Raw genomic sequence first — 25,441 nt, forward strand, 5'->3', positions numbered from 1 at the left:
TCGCATTCAGTCACCCGTTCCTCTCCTTGTAAGGTGACAAGTGCCAGTGTGCCGGTGGCCTGAATACTATCATGAGCCCACACGGTCGCTTCCTGTGAGCCCACGAGGACGCCGTGATATATCAAGAACTGAACCACTCCCCCTGTCCCATTGGCCTAAAGTGCCACCGTGATATCAGACACTCTCAGCCGGGGGGACCGACGCGGTGGCGAATGGAAAGTGACATTGTCATAATACTGACATCATCCCCTGTGAATTCCTGCCTCCTCTGGAAACCGAATCCCTCGATGCTGCTGCTCCACTGGCCGAGAGACGGGAATAGCGGCGCTGTGAACGTGCAGCAGGAGACGAAGATAGAGCCAGAAGGAACAAGAGACGGAGGAGGGTCAAAGTAGTCCATCCATTATCTAAAAATACTCACGTTTAAGACACCCGTCATAATAATTTATTCCTCCTCTTAAAATTTTGACGTTTTAAAGATAAATTTGACCTTTGATTCGGTTAAGAAAGGGCGTATTTTGATCAACTAGTTCCCATTGAAGTTCGTCAAATTACGACACTTCGTTATGCCTTTTTTTAGTCTTATATACATACACACAATTCACCCTTTTGCGTCCAGTTACGGCTCCTTTTCTGCACCTTTATTCCTAAAGACAAGTGGTTCCAAACGATCCTAGTTTTGGCCCAAATCTAGGATCAAAATCCTAAAGTGTATGAACCATCCATCGCACAGACTTCCTCGTTCTTTCTACTTCATCACCTGACTTCCCACGTGCAGGACGGCAGGTGCAGTTGCTCCGACTGTCCTATATTTCTGCAGATTGGTTTACACGGGGCTAAGTTTAAAACCTGGTGCATCTCAGTAGCCCCTTTCATGCATGCACTGCACTTCTGAAAATGTCCCTGCATTGATAAGACAAGAGAGCTTTATTAATCCCGAAGACAATTATAGTGCCGGATAGCTCCAAAAATACAAAATTGGAGAAACACAAAAAAATGAAATGTAGTGAAGGTACAGGGCAGGTTTCCTCCTCCGCAGCCATCGTCTCCTCCCGGCTCTGCAGCCCCGGTACTTCCTCCTTAGATCCTGGGGGATTTCAGGTCTATCGTCTGAGTCCCATCAGCTAATCCCAGGTGTAAATAATACCCCTTTCCCGCCAAAATTACCATGCTGACGCAGGTTTTTTCCAGACCTGCAAACCCGCTAATATATGCCGATTGTCTGTTTTCCCATTGCCAGTGGAGTACACTCCTGTTGGTCTCTTTTCTGCCGCGTCACCAACCGTCTTTTTATCAAACTTGCACTGACCAATTTGGAACGATGTTTGAGCGCTACTTGGACGGAAACGGGCGTCATAGCATCGCGCCGGAAAGGGGATGGAGATTAGCGTGTCGACCCGGGTTTTCTGTTCCTATCATTGCCGATTGGAGTCAAGCCGATAATTACTACTGCAGAGTAGAGTTAGAGAGAGAGAGTTTAAACAAAAAAGCCGTGTGTTAGTGGCTTTTTTGACCAGAGGGAAAGGGGCTCAATAGAGCCCTGGCACAGCTCTGCTTGGACGGGGATCCCGCCCGGTAAAAGTACTCCAAACACGAGGAAAACAAGAAAGAATGTGCGAGGCCTCATTTTTTTTATAGCCATAAGAATTACAAACTAATTACATGAAAAAGAAAATTGAAAAGGGTAAAAGATATCAAATACAAGACGATGAGGTGCGACTCTGGCAGGCTGGCGCCCTGGACGGCGCCGGAAGTAAACTGGAGGGCTGCATGTGTGAAAGCAAACAGACGGATTTTTAACCCAGACTTTACGCAGACTTTTCCTGCCAGCCTCCGGGTAAAACGTCTGCAAGAAGTCGGTGTGAGCTGATGTGTGAACGCAGCAGGTCGTACTCAGGAACATTCACCATGAGCGAGTGGGTGGGGTGATGACGTTCATGAAATGCAACCAGAGAGGCGGCACATACGGGATGATTAAAAACATCCAAGGTTGAAGAAGGAGGATAATTTACAAGACAACAATAGCAAAGATGTCTGCACTACTATTTTTAACACATAATTATTTCACAATAAAAGCATTCAGACTTATTAAAATGCTGCCAACCTAAAATGAGGTCATTCAGGATCAAACCAGCCCAGTCGTCTGTGTGAATGTTTACTGGTCCCCACTGTTTACAACTTGTTCCCTCCCTCCTCCCTCAGCCTTTCAGACGTTCCCACACCCAGGATTTGTTGATTTTCTGTTGATGTTGGCGTGGTTCTGTGGAGCCGGGACCTGGACGGACTGAGGCTGGCTGAGGTCACTCAAGGCCGATTCCAACCGCATCCTTTATTCTCCTCTGCCTGCTCCCTGGAGATACAGCGTGTCTCTTATCTCACGCGTCATGCTGTGTTTTAATGTCATCAAGAGAATTACGACACATTTATTGTTCTCTGTGATTACATTAATCCTGAAGTAAAAGATCTAAGCATGCCTGTAGCCTAAATACCATGCTAATCAGCTGATAATGCTAGGTGTAGTAAATAGACAGATATTTGGGGACAAAGAGCAGGCTAACGTTACTTCTCGGAGAGCTACAGAAGCAGAATGTGCTCTTTGAAATTTCAAAGTGCATAAATCTTGTTTTTCTGGGTACATTTGAGTTACTTCCAAACCAATTAATATGAGTGTATATTTAAAAGTACTTCAATGACGCTCAAATCCTAATCGAGTCACAATATGAGCTGGCAGCTGACGTCTTAGCTTGCTAACACTTAGCTAGTTAACATTAGCGCTGGAGTGAAGGATTGGACTTAACCGTGACCTTATTTAGTTTTGTAAAATAACAGAATTGCCAAGATAACATACCTTAAAATTGATATGATTCATCTGATAACAGCTGAGGAATGTTGATGTTAATCTAGTTTAGCTTTCGTAAAGCCTAACAGGAACTACCTTACACGCTAGCTAGCGTTAAAGTGTTTCTGCGCTAGTTTCTGTGTGGCAAAAGAAATAAACTCAACTTAGTATTTTAAGTTAAGCAACTGCCTCTTGTCTAATAGGACAGATTTGAAGGTGCTGAGTTGATTTAACCAACTGAATTTCTAAACATCAAAGCTACACACAAAACAGAGGATTTGCAGTATAGCTAATTTTCTGTTTATGCTAGCAATAAACAATGACGCATAAAAATACCTAAGAAAGAAAAGTGATGCTACTTCTTGTTAGTCATTTGTGGTTAAAGTGTTAAATATCATGTTTAAGGTTTTTATCATAATATAGCAGCAGTAACGCAGGTGCTGTTAGCATCTTTAGGAAATTAGCTTTAGCAGAAATAGCAACCAATTATTTGGCAGAATTTCTCCTCAGTGTTGTAAGATACTGACTCAAGTTGATTTATTGATAGAGAACATTAAAAACAACGCTGACAGACAGGTGTCAAAGTACGTTAAACAATAATTTAACTAAGAGTTAGAAGTGTAGTTTATCTTAAATTTATCAATGTCAGACTTGCTGACACTTGTAAATAAACTGCTGAGTGTGCCTGACTGTCTTCCTTGTGGCTTGGCTGGGTCATTCATAATGTGGCTGACATAATTATTGGGTGGTGGACACTGCTGAGCTATCACGTACGTGTGTCTGAGTTTGTGCCACCAGTGACAGCATGACTGTTGCTTTTAAACGGGGCTGCGGTTTGTGGGTGTGCTGGGGAGATTTCAAACTAGGTGCACATAATAAGAGACAAAAAAAACAACAATATTTGAAAAATATTACTTAAATTAACAGTGTTCATCGGCTCGTACAGGTTGTTCTGTAGGTGTCCTGCTCTTTTAAATCAGGAGCCTGTTCCAGAGTTCAGTTCTGCTTCATTTCACCCTGTTTTTCCCTTCTGCCTCCCCTTTGTTTGTCAGTCTGGAAAAGATCAAGCGGGGAGAGAGGGGAGGCGAAATTTCGGGAAAGGGGTACATTTCAAAATAAAGGCCTCACACCAGGTTCTTAACAAGGTCTTTTTGACCTGTTTTTGCGGGGGGTCTATTTTCTGAGGAATCTCTTTCTCTCATTCAAGTCTCCCTCAGCGCTTATGTGCAATTACATCATTGTTTATCCACCACGCCATTAAAAAACACTTTCTTGGCCTCTCTGGATTCTTTCACAGGGGCTGCGATTTGCATGAGAAGTGGCTGAGAGCGGGCCCCTTTCCCGTTTTCCTCCCTTTGTCCCACCATTCTTTTATTCCAAATTCTTCTCACTTATGCTCCTTCCTCGCTTTGTGCCGCGCATTATATAAGAGAGCTGCAAAACACCGGCTAATCACTTAAGTTTAAATGGACGCAGGCCTGATTTCCACAGCTATAGTTTCCCCTTCGTGTCCGGGAGGTATTTGAGCACAGAAACAGTTGAATAAAAACTCTATTAAAGGGGCCACTGAAGCTCAGCTATGTGTTTATCTGTTCTGTCAGAGACTTTAGCTTTGAGCCACAGCTTTGTGTTATTTGGTCTCCCTCAAGACACTGTGTCTATATTTACCCGTGTGCCGCTCTGCAACAGGCTTTTAACCTGAAAGTTAGGTAACAATTACCTAGAAGAGGCTCCTTGGCAACAAAGGCTTATAAGCTTAACCTGCACCTATGCTAACAGGCGCTGCTGGTCCAGATTGTGTACAGTTTATGCAGCTGCAGTGCTCGGAGTTTCCACAGGGGGCGATCTGACCTTTGACATCGTCTCCGCTGCACAATAATCCTGTTAGATCTGGCTGTCTGGCTGCTTGGGCACAGCACGGGATGAGTAATTGACAGTGATTGTGCAAAAATTCTTCAACTGGATAATCAGCGTCACAGTTGTTGCACTGGTTTCCGTAAATATCCGTGTGTATGAGGGGAAGCATAGTTGCACTTATCACACAAGAATCCAATCATAAAAACATGGACAAATACTGAATAATGTTTGTATATTTTTTATTAATTAATCAGCTCTTAATTCACCTGAAATACACGCTATGCCACATCAAACAACACAGATTATTATCTACAGCAGTTCTTTGATCTGTATGTCCCATGTGGAGTCTTCTGCACACAATAACAATCAGCTCAAATACAATTCATACATTAAAGGCTTTAAAATATATGGAAAAAAAACATCCAAGACAAAATTCTGCTGTGAAACATAAGCATCAAAAAGTATCAAAAAAGAAACCACCCATGTGTTTCATATGGATGTATCCCTGAATATGAACTCGTGCAGAGAAGCCTCCGGCCTTTTTGAAGGTTGATTCTTCCTCACGTTCACAATCCACCGTCATCCTCCTGAAGGACAGAAGTCACATGTTTATTTGTGTTTAGGACAGGAAGCGCGCTCTCAGATGACTGACAGAGCTGTAAATGAATAAGAGCATCACCTTAATGTGTAATGTGATACAATACACAGGTGGATGTTTCTATATTTTCTGAGAATTGTACAGAAGGGTACGGAGCATTTAGGTACGGTAACGGTCCCTTTGCCTTATTTGTGTGCATATGTGTTGGAGTCAGCAAAAACTTTTTAGCACACTTAGCTTTACGTTCAACCATGTGCTAAATCTGAGTTTAATCTTCAACCGGTGGAGACATTTCTGTTCAAAAGTACACGTCCAAAGTTCTCACCTCACCATATTTTTAAGTCACTGATTGAATGAGTCAGCATTTTGGGAAAAATTGTATTTCTTTCTAAGAGTTCGATTAGAGGATTCATATCACTCTTATGTCTATCCGCTGAATTTAAGCTATGCTAACAGCTGGTTAGCTTACCCCAAAAATTAAGGCGACGCATAGCTTAGCTTTATGAGAAATCTTAAAAATATATGCTAAAATATAAATATGCTAATTAGCTTTCTTGACATGAGGTAAATAAGAAATTGGATATCACGCTTGTCTGTTTGCCAAACTTATACTATGCTAGCAGCTGGTTAGGTTAGCGCAAAGACTTGGGGAATAGTTAGCCTGGTTTTACGCAGAGATTTAAAAGATCCAGTTGCCTGAAAGAAAAGTTTAACCAGTTAGGAAATATGCTAATTTGCTTCTTGCCATGAGGTAAAGAGAAGACGGATATCACTCTTGTCTGTTGGCCAAACTTATACTATGCTAGCAGCTGGTTAGCTTAGCGTAAAGACTTGGGGAATAGTTAGCCTGGCTTTATGCTGGGATTTTATTCCTGTGAATGAAAACATATTGGAAAATTGCCTGTTTTGCAAGAATGATGATTCTATTGTCATGTTTGTACAATAGATTATGAGCTGCAGCTAGTTAGATTAGCTTAGCATATGAACTAAAATCCAGAGGAAACAGCTCAGCTCTGTGCAAAAGTTACAAAATCCACTGACCAGCACCTCTAAAGTTCACCAGCTAACTTGTAACATATTTTTTGTTTAGTCTATACAGTGTAAAAAAGAGACACAAATAGCAAACTAGTCCTTTAAGTGAGTGCAGCGAGTCCATTTTCCTGTTTTGTTGCGCAACTCTCGCTACAATCCCCACCAACCCACTTCCTGTCACACATTATGACCACGGGGTCACAATGTTTTCCCTTTCCTGTTTTCCATGAGCGTCAGCCCTGATAGAAATCCAGAATCACTTTCAAAACAGCACTAAATCAACACTGTAGGACCCTGCTATAAGCCAAGTCAGTCACTTTCAGCAACCAACATGTTAGGAGATATGTCGCTTCAAGTTGTTGAAATAGTTTAAAATTGAATTGCTTCCCCCTTTTATTGCCTCTCCAGATTCTTTGTGTGTCTTTTATTGCTCAGGCATAGTTCTAAAACCTCATTGTGTCATTTTAATGATTTTCATGCATCCATACTCCAGGATTTGTTCACCTACATCTTTGCTGCTGCGACAGTCCCCGCAGATGCATCCCAAGCAGCCGTTGACCACCTGGATGCCGCATAGCACCAGCTGCAACATCCCCATCGCCAGCAGAATGGAGAACAGAACGACGTGCCACATCACTGCGTTCTTGGGGTACTCGCAGATTGACCACATAGTCTGGTTTACAAGGTAGCTGCCATTACCTCTGCAAGAACAACAGCAAAGCATGAGCTGAATCCAACAAAAACAAAGCAGCATTAGTGAAAATATGTAGAGCAGGCCAAGTTTGGGGATGCAGGGAGAAAAAGTGTGATGACTGAGTTGAGGAAAAATGTGTCAGTAAGGAGGCGAATGGAACAAGTGAGGAGTGGAGAAAGAAAGCACATAGAGAAAGGAAAGGAGCTAAAAGAAAGGATAGAAATATAGAAAAGCGTTCACAAGTTAGAATTCACAGTGGAGTATTTAATAAAAGGATTTACATTTTGGAAATGCTGCTTTCTCATCGTCTTGCCATGTGTTAGATGAGAAGATTAATACCTCTCACATGTCTGTACAGTAAAGGTGTTGCTGCCACAAGAGACTGCTAGCTTAGCTAAGTACAACGCCTGGAAACAGCTAGCCTAGCTCCACCAAAAAGCTACAAAATCTGCCCTCCAACACTTCTTATGCGTATTAAATAACATATATCTCATCCATACATGTGTAAAGATGACACCTTTTGTCGTTCAGTTGAACAGAGTCAAGCTAGCAGTTTGCCTATATTCCTAGTCTTTGTGCTAAGTTTAGCTAACCTGCTGCTGCTAGCTGTAGCTTTATATTTACAGACAAGAGAGTGGTGTTGGTGTGATCCTCTAACTCTGGGCGATAAGGGCAGTAAGTGGACTAACCAAATTGTGAACTATTGATTTAAACAAACTAATATTTTTAATCCGAAGTCCTTAAGTGCTTAAAACTTGAAATAAGGGGCGGCGACAAAGACACCACAACAGGGCTAACTTCGTTATACCCCTTCCCACCTAAATTTAGCGTGTTGATGCAGGTTTCTGCTCCGTCACCGTCTGACATCACAAACGTGCCGGAGACAGGGTTAGTAAACAGATGTTACGGGGGTTAGGTCTTTATTGTATCTATTACTCAATCTGTCTGTTTATCAAATCCGGCGCTGACAAATTTGGAACGATGTTCGAGCGCTACTTGGACGTAGACGGGTGGAATTTGTAGCTGAGAAGACAAGGAGTCGCAGAAGTTCCCGATGGAGCATAGCATCACGGCGGAGATTAGCGCGTCGTCGTTTTGTTTTCCCATCAATGCCGATCGGAGCCGAGGCGCTAATTACCCAGGTCTACTGCAGAGTCATTTGACCCGGGTCTGAACCTTTCCCATTAGCCAAAAGAGCCGGATGCTAGCGGCTTTAGTTGCTGGTGATTTTGTCTTCAAACAAAGTTATTCAACCAGGAAAGATACATCAAAGTTGAAAATACTTTTGCAAAAGCGATCGGTCCAAGCTTCAATAGTCTTGTTTTGTTCCAGCTAAAAGATCCTCTCTCTTTTACATGTGAGTCAACTGATCGTTTCAGTACTGTCAAATGTACTGGGTGACTAAGTAAAGTCTGTTCACTCAGTAAAAGTAAACAGAAGTTTAACTGAAAAAAAAGAGGAAATTGAGGTTTGCAGGAGGAAGAACAAACTAAGGTTGAACATTAATATCCCACCATTGTTCCCTCTCTGACGCCCTTTAATCTGCTGACATCACAGGCAGCACTACATATTAACAACATGCTCTTATTTATTAACAATTGTTCCAATCAGCTGATGGGCCTCTGTCAGGTGATTCAGTCTTTCCTGCTTAAGCTTGTAAAATACTTCAGTGGTGCCAATCCTGTTATCCTCTGAGCATTATCACTGTTTCTGGGCCTCATGTTGTTTTGGGGCCAGAAAGGACACAAAGTATAATAGAGCAATTGTTCCTCGACTGCAAAAGCCAAGAATCATAATCTGTAGCTTAGCAAGAGCGAGCTAAAAAAGAATTTTCCCAGGCATCACTGCTGCTTTTTTCAAGTGAAGCTGCAAAATGACACAAAACAGGAAGTGCTGGTCCAGTCTGCCACCTGCTGGATTTAAAAAAATACTGCTTTTTTCTTCTTCAATAATGAAGAACTGAAAGCTCCCTGCAGCTCTAAAAAGGTCATTAAATTTAGAAGTGGAGACAACAGAGAAGGGCAGACAGGCAGCATACCGGAAAAAATGAGGAAGAGCTGTGAAACATTTGTTAGAACACTGTAACGTGAGATTTAACTATATGTGAGTGATGGGGTCAAACACTCACGTGCCAAGGTCTTCAAATGGGTAGTCCCATTTGCCATTTTCCAATCGACATTTGGGTCCAACAGCAAGACCGGCTGAGGCCACGCTGGTGCAGTAGATTGCTCCGACCAGGCCGAAAGCAGACGAGAAGACAGAGTTCAGCATCTGGAGGAGGGAGGGGGACACAGTGGGTCCTTAATTTGCTATTTTGTATTAAGTGAAATTCTTGTGTCTCTTTAAGGCTTTTAATGTGACCTTTGAACTGCACTATGCGCAGCCTGACTACATATGGGGATATATTTGATAATCTAATTTTAAAAGATACAAATAATGTCCTGATTGGAAAAATCGGAGTAAAAAAGTACTTTTACTCCGACTTGTCTTTTGGCCCACTTTATCATTTATAATATCAATAAACACAACAATCAATTCAATTAATTAAAGCTCCTGTGAGGAACTTTCGGTTTGTGTTGATTTTGGCGCCCCCTGTGGACAAAGCCGTACCTCTTATCGCTTTGCTGATTTTGTCCTGTTCATGCTTAAGTGGTGGTTTTTAACAAAAAAATCTCATCCTGCTTTCTTCATGTATAAGTCACTTAATCTTGAATCCTTTCAGATCACATCATAATATTGTGCATCTATTTGACAATATAGGCCAAAAAAATACAGAAAATCCATTTCTTCGTATTCTTATATCAAAATCCGATCATTTTTTTCTTCTGGTAAAATCAATCAATCTGCAACATTTAGCCGCAGAGCACCAAGAACGCTCGGTCAGTTAGCTAGCTACTGCGCTATGGAGAACGTTTGTCTACGCTCACTTCTCAACGATCAAATCAATTTCAACGTCCTGTTTCACTCGGAAAGATACGGAAGCTAGATACTCTCCAAATGCCGTTTCAGCTCGACTTTAAGATTGTGAAGGTCAAAAGATGTACTTTCACACTCAACAGAAACTACTATAAAAGGGATTTAAACAATTAGAAAATTAGATAAGAAAAGCTACAAAATTTCCAAATAAAACGTGCAAATTAAAGGCAAATTACACTCATTATCTTTGCTTGCAGACAGCTCATTTTAACTGTCTCTACTACTGACCAATTAGCAGTTTACTCCCTGATAATTAAAGAGAACTTCTGCACTTCTGTTTAACATATTTAACACAAACAAAAGATATATAATCCTATAATAATGTGTTAGTACTGTCCATATGGTGAATTGTAGATGAAAAACACATCATATGAGTTGTAAACTTCACCCTTGCCTTTGCCTTTTACCACCGATCATTATCAGTCAAGTCCGGTCACTTCACTGAAATGTAGACCTTTAATGACTTTACTCACCCTGCAACGGTTTCCACAGCATCCTGCTCCACAGCAACCCTTGCCCCCGGCCCTGATAGCCGAACAGCTAGGGCAGAGGATCTGAAAAGTCAAACATGCGTATATTTTCTTATTTATGAAGAGAATCACAGGTTATATCGTACTGTAGGTTTATTAAATGTAAGCTTTAGGTCTGATGTGTCTTTTTGTGCGTTCAAAAACCCATAGCAGTAAATTAGCTTTTGTGTGTTCTCTTATCTCTTAAACCAAATATTTGTGATTTGTAGTTTCACTCTGTTCTCATCCGAGCAGGTAATGACATCAAACATCCACTCGGTTTGAATGTAAAAGACTTCCTGGTTGTAAACTGTAATATCTTAGTGATAAAGTAGAGTCTCAAAGGTCTGATCCATTAGTGAGATTATATTTTATCAATTATTTATTCTACTCGTCAACCTTTAAAATGGTGGGATAATATCGGTGGCATTATCAGATCTGTAAAGTGTGTGTGTGTTAGGTTCATAAGTACAAAGTTTAATCTCTTTATGGTTGAATTTTCTTTAAAAGTCAACTTGTATCAAAACCTGTGTTTCCAAATATGAGATGTTTGAGCTATTGCTTTTATCGTTACTATTAGTCAATGTAGCAACAACACAGTATAATTATACCCCATTACACATAAAAGTATTTTATTGTATTACAAGCAAAAGGTATCGAAGGTCAATTAAACTCTATGAAAAAAAACAGTTAATAAAAACAGTGCTACACTTTTATACATTATATTTAATTATCTTATAAAAGTCTAACATGCACTTTAATCTTAAACGCCTTGAAGTGGAGCTTATTTTCTGTATGTATTTGGTTATTAAATAACAATTTATTCTTTAATAAGTGGATCATATGTTTTGTATGAAAAGTCTTCATTTTTAACATAAATATAGCTGCGAACATGGTGGTGTAAAAAAATAAGTGTATTTTTTTTGGTACAAGTTGAAGTAGATTCAAAGTAACAAAGTAGCATCAAGTACAAGTGCCTTAAAATTGTACTTGAGTTCAACGACACAAGATCTACATCCATTATTCTTTTTTTTGATAGTTTTTTAATCTAGACTACAATTTTAAATAAAGTTTTCTTTCTGTTTGGACTTTGATTGACAGCTCAATATCTCCTTAAAATAATACGCCACTAACATTAAAGAGTTTTTTAGTGGGGGAAAAAGTGGGTATCCAATAACTGTTGTTCACTCAACATTAAAAAAGAAAAGTAACATTTTTTCAATGAAATTATGAGACAGAAAATGTTGTTATATTTCTACAAATATCTCTCCAGTTATTCCCCCAAATACTCAATAAAACACCATTTAAGCACACAATGATATTTTACAGGTTTACACAGAAGTGAGATAATGACTGAACAACCCAATAAACCACACAATAAAACATCACACCAGACTTTATATATGTCCACACATCATACTCACAAACAGGCCTCCTCCGATGAGCCCCCCCATGAGCCAGACCTGGAGGGAGATCTCATCATTTTCCAGACTTTTCCCATCGGGGAAGAACAGCAGCAGGTTGGAGATCATGCAGATGAACGCTGACGGCAGCAGGATCAAGCCCACCAGGCGGGCACACTTTCCCGTACAACACATGTTTTTTTTGTAATATTTTTTTCTGATTTCTGCTCCCTCTCTGTCTCTAACCTCACGATGAGTGCGTTTAAGTCAGAGGGAAGTCTGTGATAAGTGGGCGAAACTATAAAAAAAGGAGGCGTATGATACAAGCACACCTCGCTGACACACTGCGAAAGTCAAATACGACCAGTGACAGTTAGAGCAGGAAAGAGAGAGAGAGAGAGAGAGAGAGAGAGAGCACAGGAGAAGTAGTGGTTTCATGTCATCTGATGTCCCTTTAATCTAATAAAGGGTCTCAGATAAAATTCTCATCTTCGTGGAGAAATCTGTCCTACAAATGTTAAAATTCAAATGCAAAAATTAAAGAACACAGAGGAGAGAGGTTGGTGTGTGTGTGTGTGTGTGTGTGTGTGTGTGTGTGTGCATACGCACGTGTGTGTGTTCAAGGGGCTCTATCATGCAGTTCACTGCCCTTTGGTAACTGATAAGAGCCTGTTTGTTCTATTTATGGCTGCCTGAAAACACAAGAAAAGGCTTGGCTGACAGTTCGGCTTAATAAAACCAAAGATGTAGCGAGGACATATGGGGTGTAAATTAATAGGATGGCTTTTGTTACCAACTGGGGACCTTTACCGGTAGGCTATATACCTTACGGGGACCTGTGGTCCTTATGGGGACACAAGTCATTTCTGAGGTCCTTAGGTTAGTGTTTGGGGTAACATTTAAATTGAGGCTAGTTTAAGGTGATGAATTTCAGGGTCAAAGGGATGCCCTTATAAGGATAGCTGTGCAAACGTGTTTTGGTGTAATGGGGAGACACTGGGTGTGAGTTTTAGGTGTGTGTATGTTTAATCAAAGCTTTACAGATATGAGTATTACATAAAAAAAATCTACCACCAAATTAATCTTATAAATGACAAACTGAGAGGTGAACACAACAATTAAATATGATCATGAATCCACTTTTCTACAGTTATCATTCAGATTCTTTAGTTCAAATCAATTATATAAACCAAGCTATACAAACTAAGATATGGATTCTTATTTGTAACCGAAATTTCGAGGATCCTGAAGGCAGCAGATTCACTGTTTGGCAATTTGATCATTTACATATTTGTCTGCTTATGATTTCTTAATAATCTGATGTAATACATAATTAACTACTACTTATTGTAGTTATAACTGTTCTCAGTGTCAGTTCTTTGGGTCATAACCAACCTTTTTACAAAATCTTGAGCAACTCTGTGAATCCATTTGGAAGTTGCCTTATTGCGATAAACCACTCCCATTGCCACGGCCCCCCAACTTGACCTGCAAATTTTAGCTATCCGGAGCCATCACAGGATCTGATTTTTTTCCCCCTTTGGAACAACAAACAGCAATCCATATCTTACTTTCACTTTTGTTGTATTGTTGACATTTTTGGAATGACATCACATGCTAACGCACATAGAAACAGGCTAAACCTGTTCAGTATGGACATCAGCTTCAGAACACATCACCTTGTAGAAATCCCCAGTGGTTCCCATAAATATCTGAGGCTCTCGTTGAGTAATTGTACGAAACGTTACTGGAAAGGAAGCCTCAGCTGCAATGTCAGGCAAGTTTGTTCTTGTTAAGTTGCATGAAAATGCATTTTATATGCTGGGGCTGTTGGTGTGTCACGTATTTCAGATGATCTCTGCTATATTCGGTAAAGTGTAGCCGACTACTACTTAAAGAAATGGCTGGTCTATAAAAATCTAATTCAGTGAATTATTTAAAGAATCATTTGATTTTGCGTGCATTTATCTTGTCTCAGGTTATTTCTTGTGTACTTAAGCCGCAGATGTACGTCCTATATTTGATTATTAAGAGTTGTTTAAAGCTATTAAACTGTAGAGAACTCGTGATAAACACATCACACATAAACAAATTGCAGCAAATGGTCTGATGGAGTCACATCTAACTTACTTTTCTAAATGTTTGAGCGTCAGCAGTCCTTTCACTTTCACTTTTGGATTTTATCTTAAAAGTGAATGTAATACAATAAAGAAAAAAGACAATGTAAATGTATTTAATAGTGATGGTTATAAAAAGGGACAACCTATACCTGCATTAGATGAGGTGCATTCTGTGCAAAAATTGTTGGGTACTTGCTCTTCTCCCATATCCTTTCTCTCCATTCCTCAACAGAGGATGAAACGGTTGTGTTTTTAAGTGGCCTTAAGATTTTGCCATTTGTGTGACCATAAACAACAATGAAGTGCACAACACATATACAAAAGTGTTGCAACTCAGGGATAATAATTCCGGTTTATATGTTTGCTCTATAGCCCCATCTACAGGTCGCCCGGTGACAATAACTGTTGCTGCCGTTTGGAGACTTCAGGTGAAACCCCAACCCAGACCCCCAAAACTGACAGGTGAGTATAATAAAGACTCAGACACCAGTTTATTTGGTACACAGAAGAACTTCTGTTTAATCTAATGTTGAATTGTTTTATACTGAGAGACGTTTCTAATATGTTTACCCATGAGTGATTTAAATTTTGTCAAACTACAGATACATACATTTCTTAAATAAAAATACAGGGACCATAATCAATTATTGCTCTGACTTTAAGTGTCTTAAGGGTCTGTTTAGCATTTAGCATCACATTTAAGTCAATTTTTCTGTGACGTTAAGTTAAGAAAGTTTGGTTAATAAGCAAGATTTTGGTCATAGTCTCATATAATTAAATGTTATAATAAAAATTGCCCAAAAAACAGACATTTCTGTGTGTTTTTTAATGTAAAAACGACACTCAAATATGACTTTTATCTCTCATTACAAATTGAATGTGACCTTTTGTTCAATTTGACCCCTCTAGTTGCAGCCACAGTTGGATGGACTGTCTTAATTCTGGCACGAGTCATCTTTGGTCAGTGTGCTCTTCAACATCATATTTAACTATATCAACTTTTAACATCTCTTAATCATTCTTTAATCACCATCCATCCACAGGTGTTGTGTATTTGAAGGAGTGCCCTCAGCAGCCGAACATTCCCAACTTCCTGTTAGGGCTGGCTTTGATTCAGCTGCTGTTGGTACCATTCCTGACCCTCTCGTGTGAGATCGACGCAGCTCATCCACAGCAGCAGCCCAGAGGTGCCAAAGCCTGTCTGCTGTGTTTAATAGTCGTTTTTACCAACATGTGGATCCTGGCAGGTAGAGATGAAAACATCACATTTCTTTACATCTTGAATTAAAACACTACTACTAAATGTTTGTATCATTTTCCCTTACTGTACAGGTGACGTGTGGGTCTTCTCCATCTATCAGCCAAACTATGATCACACAGCAGTGGATGGCCTGTACTGTGATAAGAAACTGTACACATTCGCTTTCTGGAACGCAGTGTGGGAGACGTTTGTGATCTGGCTCATCCTGGCCAAACTCTGCAAAGGACTGATATGTTGTGTGATGTTAAGTCCTGCACCCGCAAACACTGAATTTTACAGGAATGTATAAGGTACGGATAGATCGTCAAAGATTGAGAAATGTTTGTTTATGTTGCGTCTGAGTTGGGAAGTTAAGGTCTTTGTGTCTCAACAGTTGCAAACTATTCAGTTTAATGTCACATAAGACAAAGACAGGCTTAAAATCTTAATTAAAAAGATGGAACAAGGGAAAGACTGCTTTCACTCAATTATTAAAACTGTGCAAGTTATTCTTCAAACAACAAATAAAAGACTTATTTTTCTTTTTAATTTTTGCTGTTAAGAATTGTCATTAATTTTACGTTTCCCTGCAGAAAAGTGTGTGAATTTATATAAAAGTATAAACTGTAAAAGTGTGTGACTATATGTGACTTTTATGAATGAAATGTATGACTTATTTTATATCATATTTGGTTTTGTCAGAATTTCCCTTTTAAATAAAGTTGTAAATTGTTTTTAAAAGCTTTGTGTAGCGTTTTTATCAAAATATGACGTCATACTGGTGATGTAGTTCCGCCGTATATCAGTGAAGTAACGGAATATGAGTGATTTGGGGTTTTGGGGTACTTTTGTCCTAGCAACCGTTAGATTAGAATCTTTTTTTCTCGCGAAAAACCGACAAAAAATCAAGTCCCATCCCGGTCACCACAGACCAGCCCCAAGCCTGTCGCTGACGCTCCGTTCAACCAGCCAATGACGTCAAAGGTAAACAATGCGCGTGCAGCTGACCCCGCTGCTCTCTCTCCTTTTTGTCAAACCCGATAGGTTGAATCAACATTCATTTTTAAACCATTAACAGGGATATCATCCTTTTTTTGGTCACGTGACGGTCAAGCTGTTTAGGGTGAAAGTCCGAAACTGACCCCTTCTGACTGCGGACACACTTCTTCTACGATGACAGGCAAGTGCCCCTCTCAGTGACACACTCTAACAATTTACACGTTTATTGACGCATAACTTTTCCATTATATTTCACATTTAAATGTGAATACGTTTACAAACCTGTGTGTTAATTTCTTGTGGTTTCTGTCACGCGCAGATAAAGTTAAAGAGCTCGTTTCAAAGTGCCTGCAGGCCCGGGACATGGCATACTGTCCGTACAGCAAGTTCCCGGTCGGTGCCGCCATATTGACAGCAGGTGGCGCTATAATTACAGGTAACAACGACACAGGTGACTTTTTCTCCTCTTTCAAGTGTGTGTCAAACTGACTGAAAACTGTAAGTTAAAAATATGATGCATTTCATTAAAACATACAACAATAATCAATCAACAGTAATATGCTGCTTACACATTAATGCATCAGTATAAATGATAATATATTTCATTAATGATAGTATCAATTAAATACAATAAATATATATCATTAAACTTTCTTGTGATTTTTGTAATGTTACTCTTTATTTTTACTTCCCAATGGTGTTTATTTTGTTACGTAACTTTGTGTTACTTTGTCTCATGTTATATATTAAAGCCAGCAATGCGTAGTATTCTCCTTTTTTATAGTTTAAAGTCAATAAAATTCATCTGTTCTTGTACCTCTTGTCTTATCTTACATAAGAATTCTGAGGTGTCTTACAGCACATCGTTATACTGTAAATTAAATTACGAGAAAGTGTATAAAAAGTTGTGTGTAAGTTGTAAAAATGCTGCAAACACACAAATGCATCAGCAAAATCCAATATCATATAACAATATAACACTAAGAGGTGCCGAACTGACGCGTGATTCATTTTTACTTTTGTTGCTTCAAGTTAACTTCATTCATAAAACACAAATATAGAAATTTACTGACTTTAAGATACCTTTCATAGAATCTCAAACTAACTTTTAACACCGTGAAAAAAGTAAGTCTGTGTATTTGTGTGTCTTCAGGCTGTAACGTGGAGAACGCCTCCTACGGTCTGACAATTTGCGCCGAGCGGACGGCCATCCAGAGGGCCGTGGTGGAAGGACACCGACAATTTACTGCCATTGCTGTGACATGGTGAGAACCTAAGTATAAAAGCAATAAACGTGTCATTTAGCACATGTTCTCATGCATTCATCCTCTCTCTTCCTCTTTTATGTACGTAGTGATATCAAAGACCGTTTTGTTGGGCCATGTGGAGCATGCCGACAGGTTCTTATGGAGGTGAGACGTCTCTTTTATGACACAAAACACCATCACTAACACGTGATTGAAGAGTGATACACAGAAAAAATTATGATGTCTATAATTTTCCCATAAAACTTGCCATAAGAGCACCTTTGCAGTTTTTGTTTTAAGAAAGTTTATGAAATAAACTGTGTAAATGAATTCACAAGAAATAGTTCTTATAAACCAGGAACACACACAGATCCTTCCTGTCAGATCTGTCTTATACTTATACTACACAGTGGACGTATGTAAATGAGAATGAGAGTATTTTAAAGCCTTGTTAAACATTAATACTAATATCCAAGTTCTGTAAAATATTGTAGCTTCCTCATAATGTCAAGCAACATTACTTTAGACATTTTGAAATGAGGTATCCAAGAGTAAGTAGATTTTTTTGTCTGTTTTCTCAGTGGTTAAGAAGGTGTCAAATTGACAATTACAATAACCAAGAATTTTTTTTACCAATGTTTTCTTTCCATCTTCACATATACAATTTTAAAACCATGACTAAGACAGAAAAACCTTTTTTAAACTTCTTAATTTCAAATGAAACGTAGTATTTGTCAGGTGATTTGGGGTTTGAGCAACATGGTGATTTTTTTATGTGCTGTTACCAGTATTTTTATAACAAAAACAAGGAGATATGGGATTAATCTTTAAATCTTTATTTTGGAAAAATGTATATATTAAAATTTGGGGGTTTTGGGTTTCTACAGCTTTCTATATACATTGCATGATGCACGTATTTCTCCCTCTCTCCAGTTTGGAGCAGACTGGATTGTATACTTAACCAAGCCGGATGGATCGTACAAAGAAACCAGCCTCAGTGAACTGTTACCTCTAGCCTTTTCCCCAGCACACCTCGCGAAGAACTAAGGAATCATCTCCAGCATCTTTAGACACCATTACTTCCCTCTTTAGTACTTTTTAGTCACAACGTTTCTTCAGTTGTGTTTTTGTAACACTGCAAATTAAATAAACAATAAAAAAATATATATTTCCCACCTAAAAGTGTCATTGTTATTATTATTATTATTATTATTGAGACCAAGCAACAGAGAATTTACCAGAGATCTACGGGTGACGTCTCCAACAGATGTGTCACGTGATAAAAGTGGGCGTGTCAGAAAGACGTTTCCGGAAACATGGAGGCTGTAGTGAGCGATGTGGTAGCTCCAGAGGACCTTTTAGTAAGTTTTCAAATCATAATACTTCTCTCTCTACTCATTAGACCCTTGAATGACACACATTACAGTTCTTACAACTCATGTTGACTCGGTAAAAAGTCAATTTAAAGAAAATGGGACGTGTCGTAGGTTACTTTGTCGCGTGACGTAGCTAGCTAATGCTAATGATGATGTTTGTAATCACAGTGTCGGAACTGGAACTTGGGAACTATATGATCTTCTGTGACCTTTTATACCACAACAGCTGGAGATTAAATACTTGAGTACTGAGTAAACATGAGTGCTACACCTGCTAAAAGATACACATTTAAGTTAACATGTTATATTAGCAAACCCAAGTGTTGCTGCGTCACTGCCTTGCTTTACAGATGTTTTAATAGAGTTAGACACAACATGGATAGTGAAGTCGCTTCATGTCGGATGCTTTCTGTTTTGTTTTGAAAGAAATTTGAGAAGAAATACAACAACGAGAAGGTGAAAGGAGCCGTCTCCAAGGACACGAAGTTTGAATATGCTTGGTGTCTGATCCGGAGTAAATACTCAGACGACATCAAGAAGGGAATTGTGCTCTTGGAGGGTAAGATAATGTTGTTATAAATTCTGTTTATCAGATGGTATTTGTTTCTCACATTGAAGCATAACATGTTCTCACATTCAAATATGTACTTGGACATTTTACAGTCCAGCCCTAAAATTGTAAACGGGACATATTTAACATATTTTTGGCTTTTCTATATCGCATATTCTTATGTTATCAGCTATTATAGCTATCACAGCCCTACAGATAAACCTCATACTTTTTGTTTGTTTTGTATTAGAACTTGTTCAGAAAGCATCAAAGGAAGACTCCCGGGACTTCCTGTTCTACCTCGGAGTGGCCAACTACAGACTCAAAGTCAGTGTCATTCCTAAAGTCCAGACTTGTTGACTGAAAGCATTTGTTTTCACTTGTCCATGCAGCATCACCCACTGAAGCTAATGCATCATTTAAAATGCACACATCTCAGAGTGCTTTCTATTTCTTCCCCTGCTCTTCTTCCAGGAATATGAGAAAGGTCTTAAGTACATCCGGACTCTTCTGAAGAACGAGCCGGGGAACAAGCAGGCTCTGGATCTTGAGAAACTCATCGACAAGGCTTTAAAGAAAGGTAACAAACAATCTATAACATAACAACAAATTGTGATCAGTTGTTTGAGTGAATAAAAACAGAATACTTACTCTCACATGTTGTCATCTAGACGGATTGGTTGGCATGGCCATCGTCGGCGGGATCGGCCTCGGTGTGGCCGGTTTAGCGGGACTCATCGGCTTGGCTGTGTCAAAGGGAGCCGCTAAGTCCTAACGAGGACACGGGGCGACATTTTTTCACTTTGCTGGACTGATACACTGACCTGCATAAAAAATGTAAACTTTGTGGCAAAAGCGTGAAGGATTTTCTTTTGAGGTTGAATATAAATAATATAAATTAAAGGGTTTTAATAATGACCTGCTTTCATACTTTAACAGGGTTGATTTTCATGATACATACGCCACTACCTAGCTGTCTATTCAAACACCATGCCACGGCACTTTCTCATTGTTTGTGTAAATATAATAGGATAGTCGAGGTGCATCTCAACTGTATGTAACTTCTTCGTTGGTTTGCACCTCTGCCTAAACTTCTTAAGTTGAAAATTACATTTTTTAAATAATTAAAGTGCAGTTGTGGTTCTGTAAATGTATATTAATTGTAATGTCAAAGGAAGTGTTATTGGTCAGTTGGAAGTGCAGCTTGAGATGCCAAAAGCAACAGTGTGCTTTGTTAGCTCGTTAGGTAGCAGCGATTCTGGCATGAAGCTGCTGCTGTGGAGGCGATGAGGAGATGTTTGCATTTGTTTTGGTTTCTTCTTATACGTTCTGAAAACTACTTTGAAATAAGGGAGGCAACGCACTTAATGCAAATTAAAACCTTTTGTTATGTAGAACGCATCCTAACATTTAGCTGTGCTGCATTTAATCGGTTGTGTTTTCCATCTTGTTAATTAAAATGGTTTTGAACTAAACTAAGATTTGTGTTACCAGGAAGTTATTGTCGAGCTGTTCATGAAAATGACCTCTGTCTGCCTGGCAAAGAAACATAATTCTATTTTACACTGCTGTTCCACCACAGCCGCCTTTGCTATTTTACATTAGACCAGGCAAAATAAACAGCGAGTGCGTCACACACACACACAGACCCTGCCGGCTCCACAGTTTACACAGACACCGTTTCGCCTCTGTTACTATCTCCGATGCCGGCTCAGAGGCAGGACGACTTCGCCCCACCATTCCGCCTCCGTGCATTTTACATTGCAGACGAAATGTAACAGAGGCGTAATAATCCCACCTTGAACTGGCAGTGTAAAAAGGCCTATAGTCCCGTAAATGCTGCTCCACCAACAGCATCAGAAATGTCTTTAAAACATTTACATCGTTTGTTTTGTCTCGCCAATATCTAGACTAAATAAACAGAAAAAAATAAAGTAATAAGCAAAAATAAAAAATGAATTTTTGATAAACAGTTGCCAGTTCATTTCCTGTCTTGACTGAACAGTTTTAGCCCTAATTGCATACACTTTTGGAATGATTAAACTAACAAAGCATTATATTTTATAGGCTCTTTATACTGTATTTTTTGTGTGTAAATTCTTAATTTAAAGTAGCTTGTACTTACACTGTAAGAGACAGAGGTATACTCAGGGTGCAATCACCCCCCTTGGTGCCCCCATGTCTGAAAAAGAAAAAACACAGTGAAAGTGCCCTCATTGATGCGTCTGTCATTGATTAAAAAAAGTGCCCTCTGGGCGTCCGGAAAATAAGTTGGCCATGGTACACTATAGGTGTGAGACGATGTGCCTTCATGGGATCGCTCTAAAGCTCAAATGAGCCGGTGAACAACAGATGGACGACACGACAGCTCCCTAAAAGTGAAGCCAAAACATTTCGGGCGCCCCCTGCTGACTGGCTGCAGTATAGATCATAAAGCCCGCCTCCTTCATGTTAACAGATGGGACATGAGTCAAACTATAAAATCAAAATACACGCCAGATAAATGTTTCTCAAACATGGTTTCTGTCATTATAGTTAGTTCTTATCATGCTGATTTATGTCCAAGTGTTCATTTTTCTGACTAGATTAGTTTTAATTAGTTATTTGATGCTGTCAAATTGACGATTGACAGCTCTGTTGACAAATTCGGCTCCTGCAGCCGATCAGTTCTGGGTGAGCAGAGGAGAGGACGATCTGCGAGTGGAAACGTAACTAAAACAATCACTACAGTCATTGAAGTTTCCATACCTGTGAACGTTAACCTCAGACCAACACAAGAAGCTGTTCTGCTGTTAAACACGCCGGTGTGCGGGATCCTTGCTGTTTGTTCGGTGAGTTAAGTGTGTGTTTGGGTTAGCGGAAGTGGCTATGGCCGCTTCACTAGCCAATCTCTACTGCGCAGTCTCTGGCTCCTTATGACGTTGCCAGCGCAAGATGGCAGCGCCTATCACAGGGGCTATTTTGGCATCTCTTTCGTACAATGGGAGCAGATGGAGGCGCGTCGTCCATCTATATATACAGTCACTGATCCAAACACAGAAGACATCTTTGTGGCAGGACAGAAAAAGTCAAGAGGATCAAAGTCATAAGGACCGATCCTCTGGGAACCATGACCGCTTGCATGTTTTTTTCTTTCAATGTATATAACGGCTGACAACAAAGCCATTCATAGAACCATGATGCGATTGTGGCTTTAAGAGCATATTAGCCCTTTTAAAGTGTTCTAAAAGACAAGCTTGTTTTTCTGCAGCTGGTGCAAAACCCACAATAAAACCAACAAATAAACGTGACTGTATCATGGGTAAGATCTCCAGATAACTCCTGTTATCTACATAGATAAAGAACAAGTGTTTCCTTTTATCACCTCACATCTTGATGCCCTGGAAAGTACAATCTAAGATCGCAATCAGCACGGTAAAAGACGCCACATTAAAATCACATCTGTGTCACTGCCTGTCATAATACACAGTGTCAGACAATAACCTGCTGTTCTCCTGGATTACACAGTAACTTTAAATGACTGTGATGACATGAAAACAGGGTGTAACACGATGAATGCACAATGTTCTCAGACGTATTCCCTTTCTTCGTGGCGATTACACATTAATATCCCTCAGCTGTGTTTAAATCTGCGGTTACTCAATAAACATTGGCCCTTGTAACTGAAACTCACTGAAGCGGATCTGAATTACACTGTCTTTGATGAATCATTGATGTTTGTAAAACGGCACACGGGATGAGTCTGACGTCGATGTTGGTCATTTATTAAGCGTGTTTTCTGCCCTCTTTTTGGATTTCAGGAACCATTTTGGGGACCTCTACCCGCCTCGCTATCTGCTTTCCTATTCTCCTTCGCCCACTCGATCACCTCGTTCACACCAAAGGAGATTAATGTCCTGACTGTGGAGTTTCGGTCCCGTCAGGCGGGTTAATAAGTAACACCCCACGAGGCTGATAACGCCACACACATCTGATAGCCTCCAAAAGCCTTCCTGTTGTAAAACAGCGACATGAATCTCCCCGCGGGTCAAGACGAGCGGATGATCGCCAGCAAGTGAAGTAGGCCAGGCACGTTTTTGTTCAGACGTGTACGGCCTTATCTCAGTGCTGGCGATAATGAGCAATCATGATGTCCTCTCCTACCAAGTGTCAAACAAAAACTGCATTGTAAATTCAATCATGTCCATAAATGGCAGAGATAAGATTTAAATATTGGACTTTGCCCCATACACCAAAGATTCTCGTGACATAAATTTGATAAATGGTTGAAGGTTTAATTGATGGAAAAGAAACATTTCCTCATCTTTGATTACAGTTAAAAACACAGGAAATATTATCCCCTTTTATGCAGGTGATACCATTCTTTACCTTTATTTGAAACTATATGTATAACTTCCTGTTTTGTATTTCTCTATTTAGCGCCACCATCTAATTAAAATTTGTCCAATACTTTTTATAGCCAAATACCTGCAAAACTAGTGCCTCAGCTGTACTGAACGTTTAATGCTAATTAGCATGTTAGCACTAAAATAGATTAAACTTAAATGTCTGCAACAATGACTGTATATAGGACTAGTCTCCATCTGCTCTCATTGTACAAAATTGAAGCCAAAATAGCCCCTTGTGACAGGTGCTACCATCTTGCGCTGGTGACCTCATTTGGAGCCAGGGCTGTGCATTAGCCACTTCCGCTAACCAAAACGCACACTTAACTTACCGAACAAAACGGCAAGGATCCCACACGCCGGCGTGTTCAACAGCAGAACAGCTTCTTGTGTTGGTCTGAGGTTAACGCCTCTCGCCTTTCCTTCTCTACTCTGCTAATCCAGAACAGATCGGCTGCAGGAGCCGTATTTGTCAACAGAGCTGTCAATCATCATTTATACAGCATCAAATAACTAATTAAAAATAAACTTGTCAGAAAAATGAACACTTGGACGTAAATCAGCATGATAACAACTAACTATAATGACAGAAACCATGTTTGAGAAAAATGTATTTGACCTGTATTTTGATTTTATAGTTTGACTCATGTCCCATCTGTTAACATGGAGGAGGCGGGCTTTATGAGCTATACTGCAGCCAGTCAGCAGGGAGCGCTCGAAATGTTTTGCCGTTACTTTTACGGAGCTGTCATGTCGTCCATCTTTTTATACAGTCTATGGTTTGCTAATAAAACAAGGTAAACACGTTTTGTTTTAGCTAATTTAGCTCAAGACACATGTTCCTGTGTAAAACCTCACAGTGCTGCTAGCCTAGCTTTATCTTAGCTTTGTTAGAATATATGTGCAACACTTGTCAATTATTTACAACAAAAGCACAATATATATTTTTAACACTAAGAGGGTTTCTGATATTTTGAAATGTTACAACAATTTCTCTGAGATTTTGTTGAAAAATGCTAAAGCCCCTTGAAAAAATATGGTGTAAATTTAGCATTTTTGAAACAAGCCCACATAATCTGCTGCATCGTGACTGTGTGGGTGTGGCTTGATCAGATGTGAGCAACACATGTCTGGCAACATAAGGAACACCCATTGTCAAGTTATTATAAGTAATGCTACAGTCTCATTGGTGCAAAGAAGCATGTGACACTATATTTTTCAAACTAAGCCACACCCACTTTTTTTTCTTAATTAAGCAAAAATCTCGCAGAGTTATTTTCAATTAAGATTTCTTAAAAATCGTATTTTTCTTTGCTGTGCAGTCGTCCGTGTTGTCCATCTTCATCACTTGCTCATCCCACTTCTCTTTGATGAGTCATCCCTCACGAGCACATGAAAAAGTTATGGGCTTTTAAGCTTTCACTTAAATCACATAAAGTTTGTTTTCACAGACAGAGCCTCTGTTATATTCAATGTCATCACACAAACTCATTAACAGCCAATGCTGGGGACGATTGAGCTGTAAAAAAGGGCTTTGCAAACAGCTCGACCATAAAAGAAAACATTTACGACAGGGCGGGATCCAGTTTTCAGAGCCATGCCAGTGAAGGTGAAGA

General features: G+C 39.6%; 4 protein-coding genes across 4 annotated transcripts; 3 read left to right on the plus strand and 1 right to left on the minus strand.

Annotated features, from left to right (window-relative positions):
• Positions 1–5,262: 5,262 nt before the first annotated feature.
• On the minus strand, positions 5,263–12,103 carry tm4sf5 (transmembrane 4 L six family member 5). Its single transcript, XM_069672799.1, has 5 exons — positions 11,930–12,103; positions 10,470–10,550; positions 9,149–9,291; positions 6,835–7,027; positions 5,263–5,280 (listed from the first exon to the last, which is right to left on the minus strand). The coding sequence occupies exons 1-5, from the start codon at positions 12,101–12,103 to the stop codon at positions 5,263–5,265; spliced, it is 609 nt and encodes a 202-aa protein (XP_069528900.1).
• A 1,480-nt stretch (positions 12,104–13,583) lies between these two features.
• On the plus strand, positions 13,584–15,980 carry LOC138601197 (transmembrane protein 272-like). Its single transcript, XM_069672777.1, has 5 exons — positions 13,584–13,685; positions 14,401–14,490; positions 14,938–14,988; positions 15,072–15,275; positions 15,361–15,980. The coding sequence occupies exons 1-5, from the start codon at positions 13,679–13,681 to the stop codon at positions 15,576–15,578; spliced, it is 570 nt and encodes a 189-aa protein (XP_069528878.1). The 5' UTR covers positions 13,584–13,678; the 3' UTR covers positions 15,579–15,980.
• A 650-nt stretch (positions 15,981–16,630) lies between these two features.
• On the plus strand, positions 16,631–18,561 carry LOC138600430 (cytidine deaminase). The gene is made up of 4 exons (XM_069671855.1): positions 16,631–16,703; positions 17,421–17,532; positions 17,622–17,679; positions 18,448–18,561. The coding sequence occupies exons 1-4, from the start codon at positions 16,631–16,633 to the stop codon at positions 18,559–18,561; spliced, it is 357 nt and encodes a 118-aa protein (XP_069527956.1).
• Positions 18,562–18,799: 238 nt separating this feature from the next.
• On the plus strand, positions 18,800–20,915 carry fis1 (fission, mitochondrial 1). The gene is made up of 5 exons (XM_069672398.1): positions 18,800–18,875; positions 19,317–19,449; positions 19,691–19,767; positions 19,915–20,020; positions 20,112–20,915. Exons 1-5 carry the CDS (start codon positions 18,831–18,833, stop codon positions 20,213–20,215), a joined length of 465 nt encoding a protein of 154 aa, XP_069528499.1. The 5' UTR covers positions 18,800–18,830; the 3' UTR covers positions 20,216–20,915.
• The last annotated feature ends 4,526 nt before the right edge of the window (positions 20,916–25,441 follow it).

Source organism: Semicossyphus pulcher, unplaced genomic scaffold (assembly GCF_022749685.1).
Source record: "Semicossyphus pulcher isolate SPU_LCO1_2020_fin unplaced genomic scaffold, fSemPul1.0.p SCAF_21, whole genome shotgun sequence".
Taxonomy (NCBI): Eukaryota; Metazoa; Chordata; class Actinopteri; order Labriformes; family Labridae; genus Semicossyphus; species Semicossyphus pulcher.

Bases quoted from the DNA above. Each gene is read 5' to 3' on its own strand.
- tm4sf5 (XM_069672799.1), bottom strand. From the start codon at position 12,103: ATGTGTTGTACGGGAAAGTGTGCCCGCCTGGTGGGCTTGATCCTGCTG. The intron at 9,292-10,469 runs GTGAGTAAAGTC...TCCCTCCTCCAG, and splicing joins GCTGTGGAAACCGTTGCAGG to ATGCTGAACTCTGTCTTCTC. The intron at 7,028-9,148 runs GTGAGTGTTTGA...TTGTTCTTGCAG, and splicing joins CCATTTGAAGACCTTGGCAC to AGGTAATGGCAGCTACCTTG.
- LOC138601197 (XM_069672777.1), top strand. The intron at 14,491-14,937 runs GTGAGTATAATA...TGACCCCTCTAG, and splicing joins CAGACCCCCAAAACTGACAG to TTGCAGCCACAGTTGGATGG. The intron at 15,276-15,360 runs GTAGAGATGAAA...CTTACTGTACAG, and splicing joins CAACATGTGGATCCTGGCAG to GTGACGTGTGGGTCTTCTCC.
- LOC138600430 (XM_069671855.1), top strand. From the start codon at position 16,631: ATGGCATACTGTCCGTACAGCAAGTTCCCGGTCGGTGCCGCCATATTG. The intron at 16,704-17,420 runs GTAACAACGACA...GTGTGTCTTCAG, and splicing joins AGGTGGCGCTATAATTACAG to GCTGTAACGTGGAGAACGCC. The intron at 17,680-18,447 runs GTGAGACGTCTC...CCCTCTCTCCAG, and splicing joins GCCGACAGGTTCTTATGGAG to TTTGGAGCAGACTGGATTGT.
- fis1 (XM_069672398.1), top strand. From the start codon at position 18,831: ATGGAGGCTGTAGTGAGCGATGTGGTAGCTCCAGAGGACCTTTTA. The intron at 18,876-19,316 runs GTAAGTTTTCAA...TTGTTTTGAAAG, and splicing joins TAGCTCCAGAGGACCTTTTA to AAATTTGAGAAGAAATACAA. The intron at 20,021-20,111 runs GTAACAAACAAT...GTTGTCATCTAG, and splicing joins CGACAAGGCTTTAAAGAAAG to ACGGATTGGTTGGCATGGCC.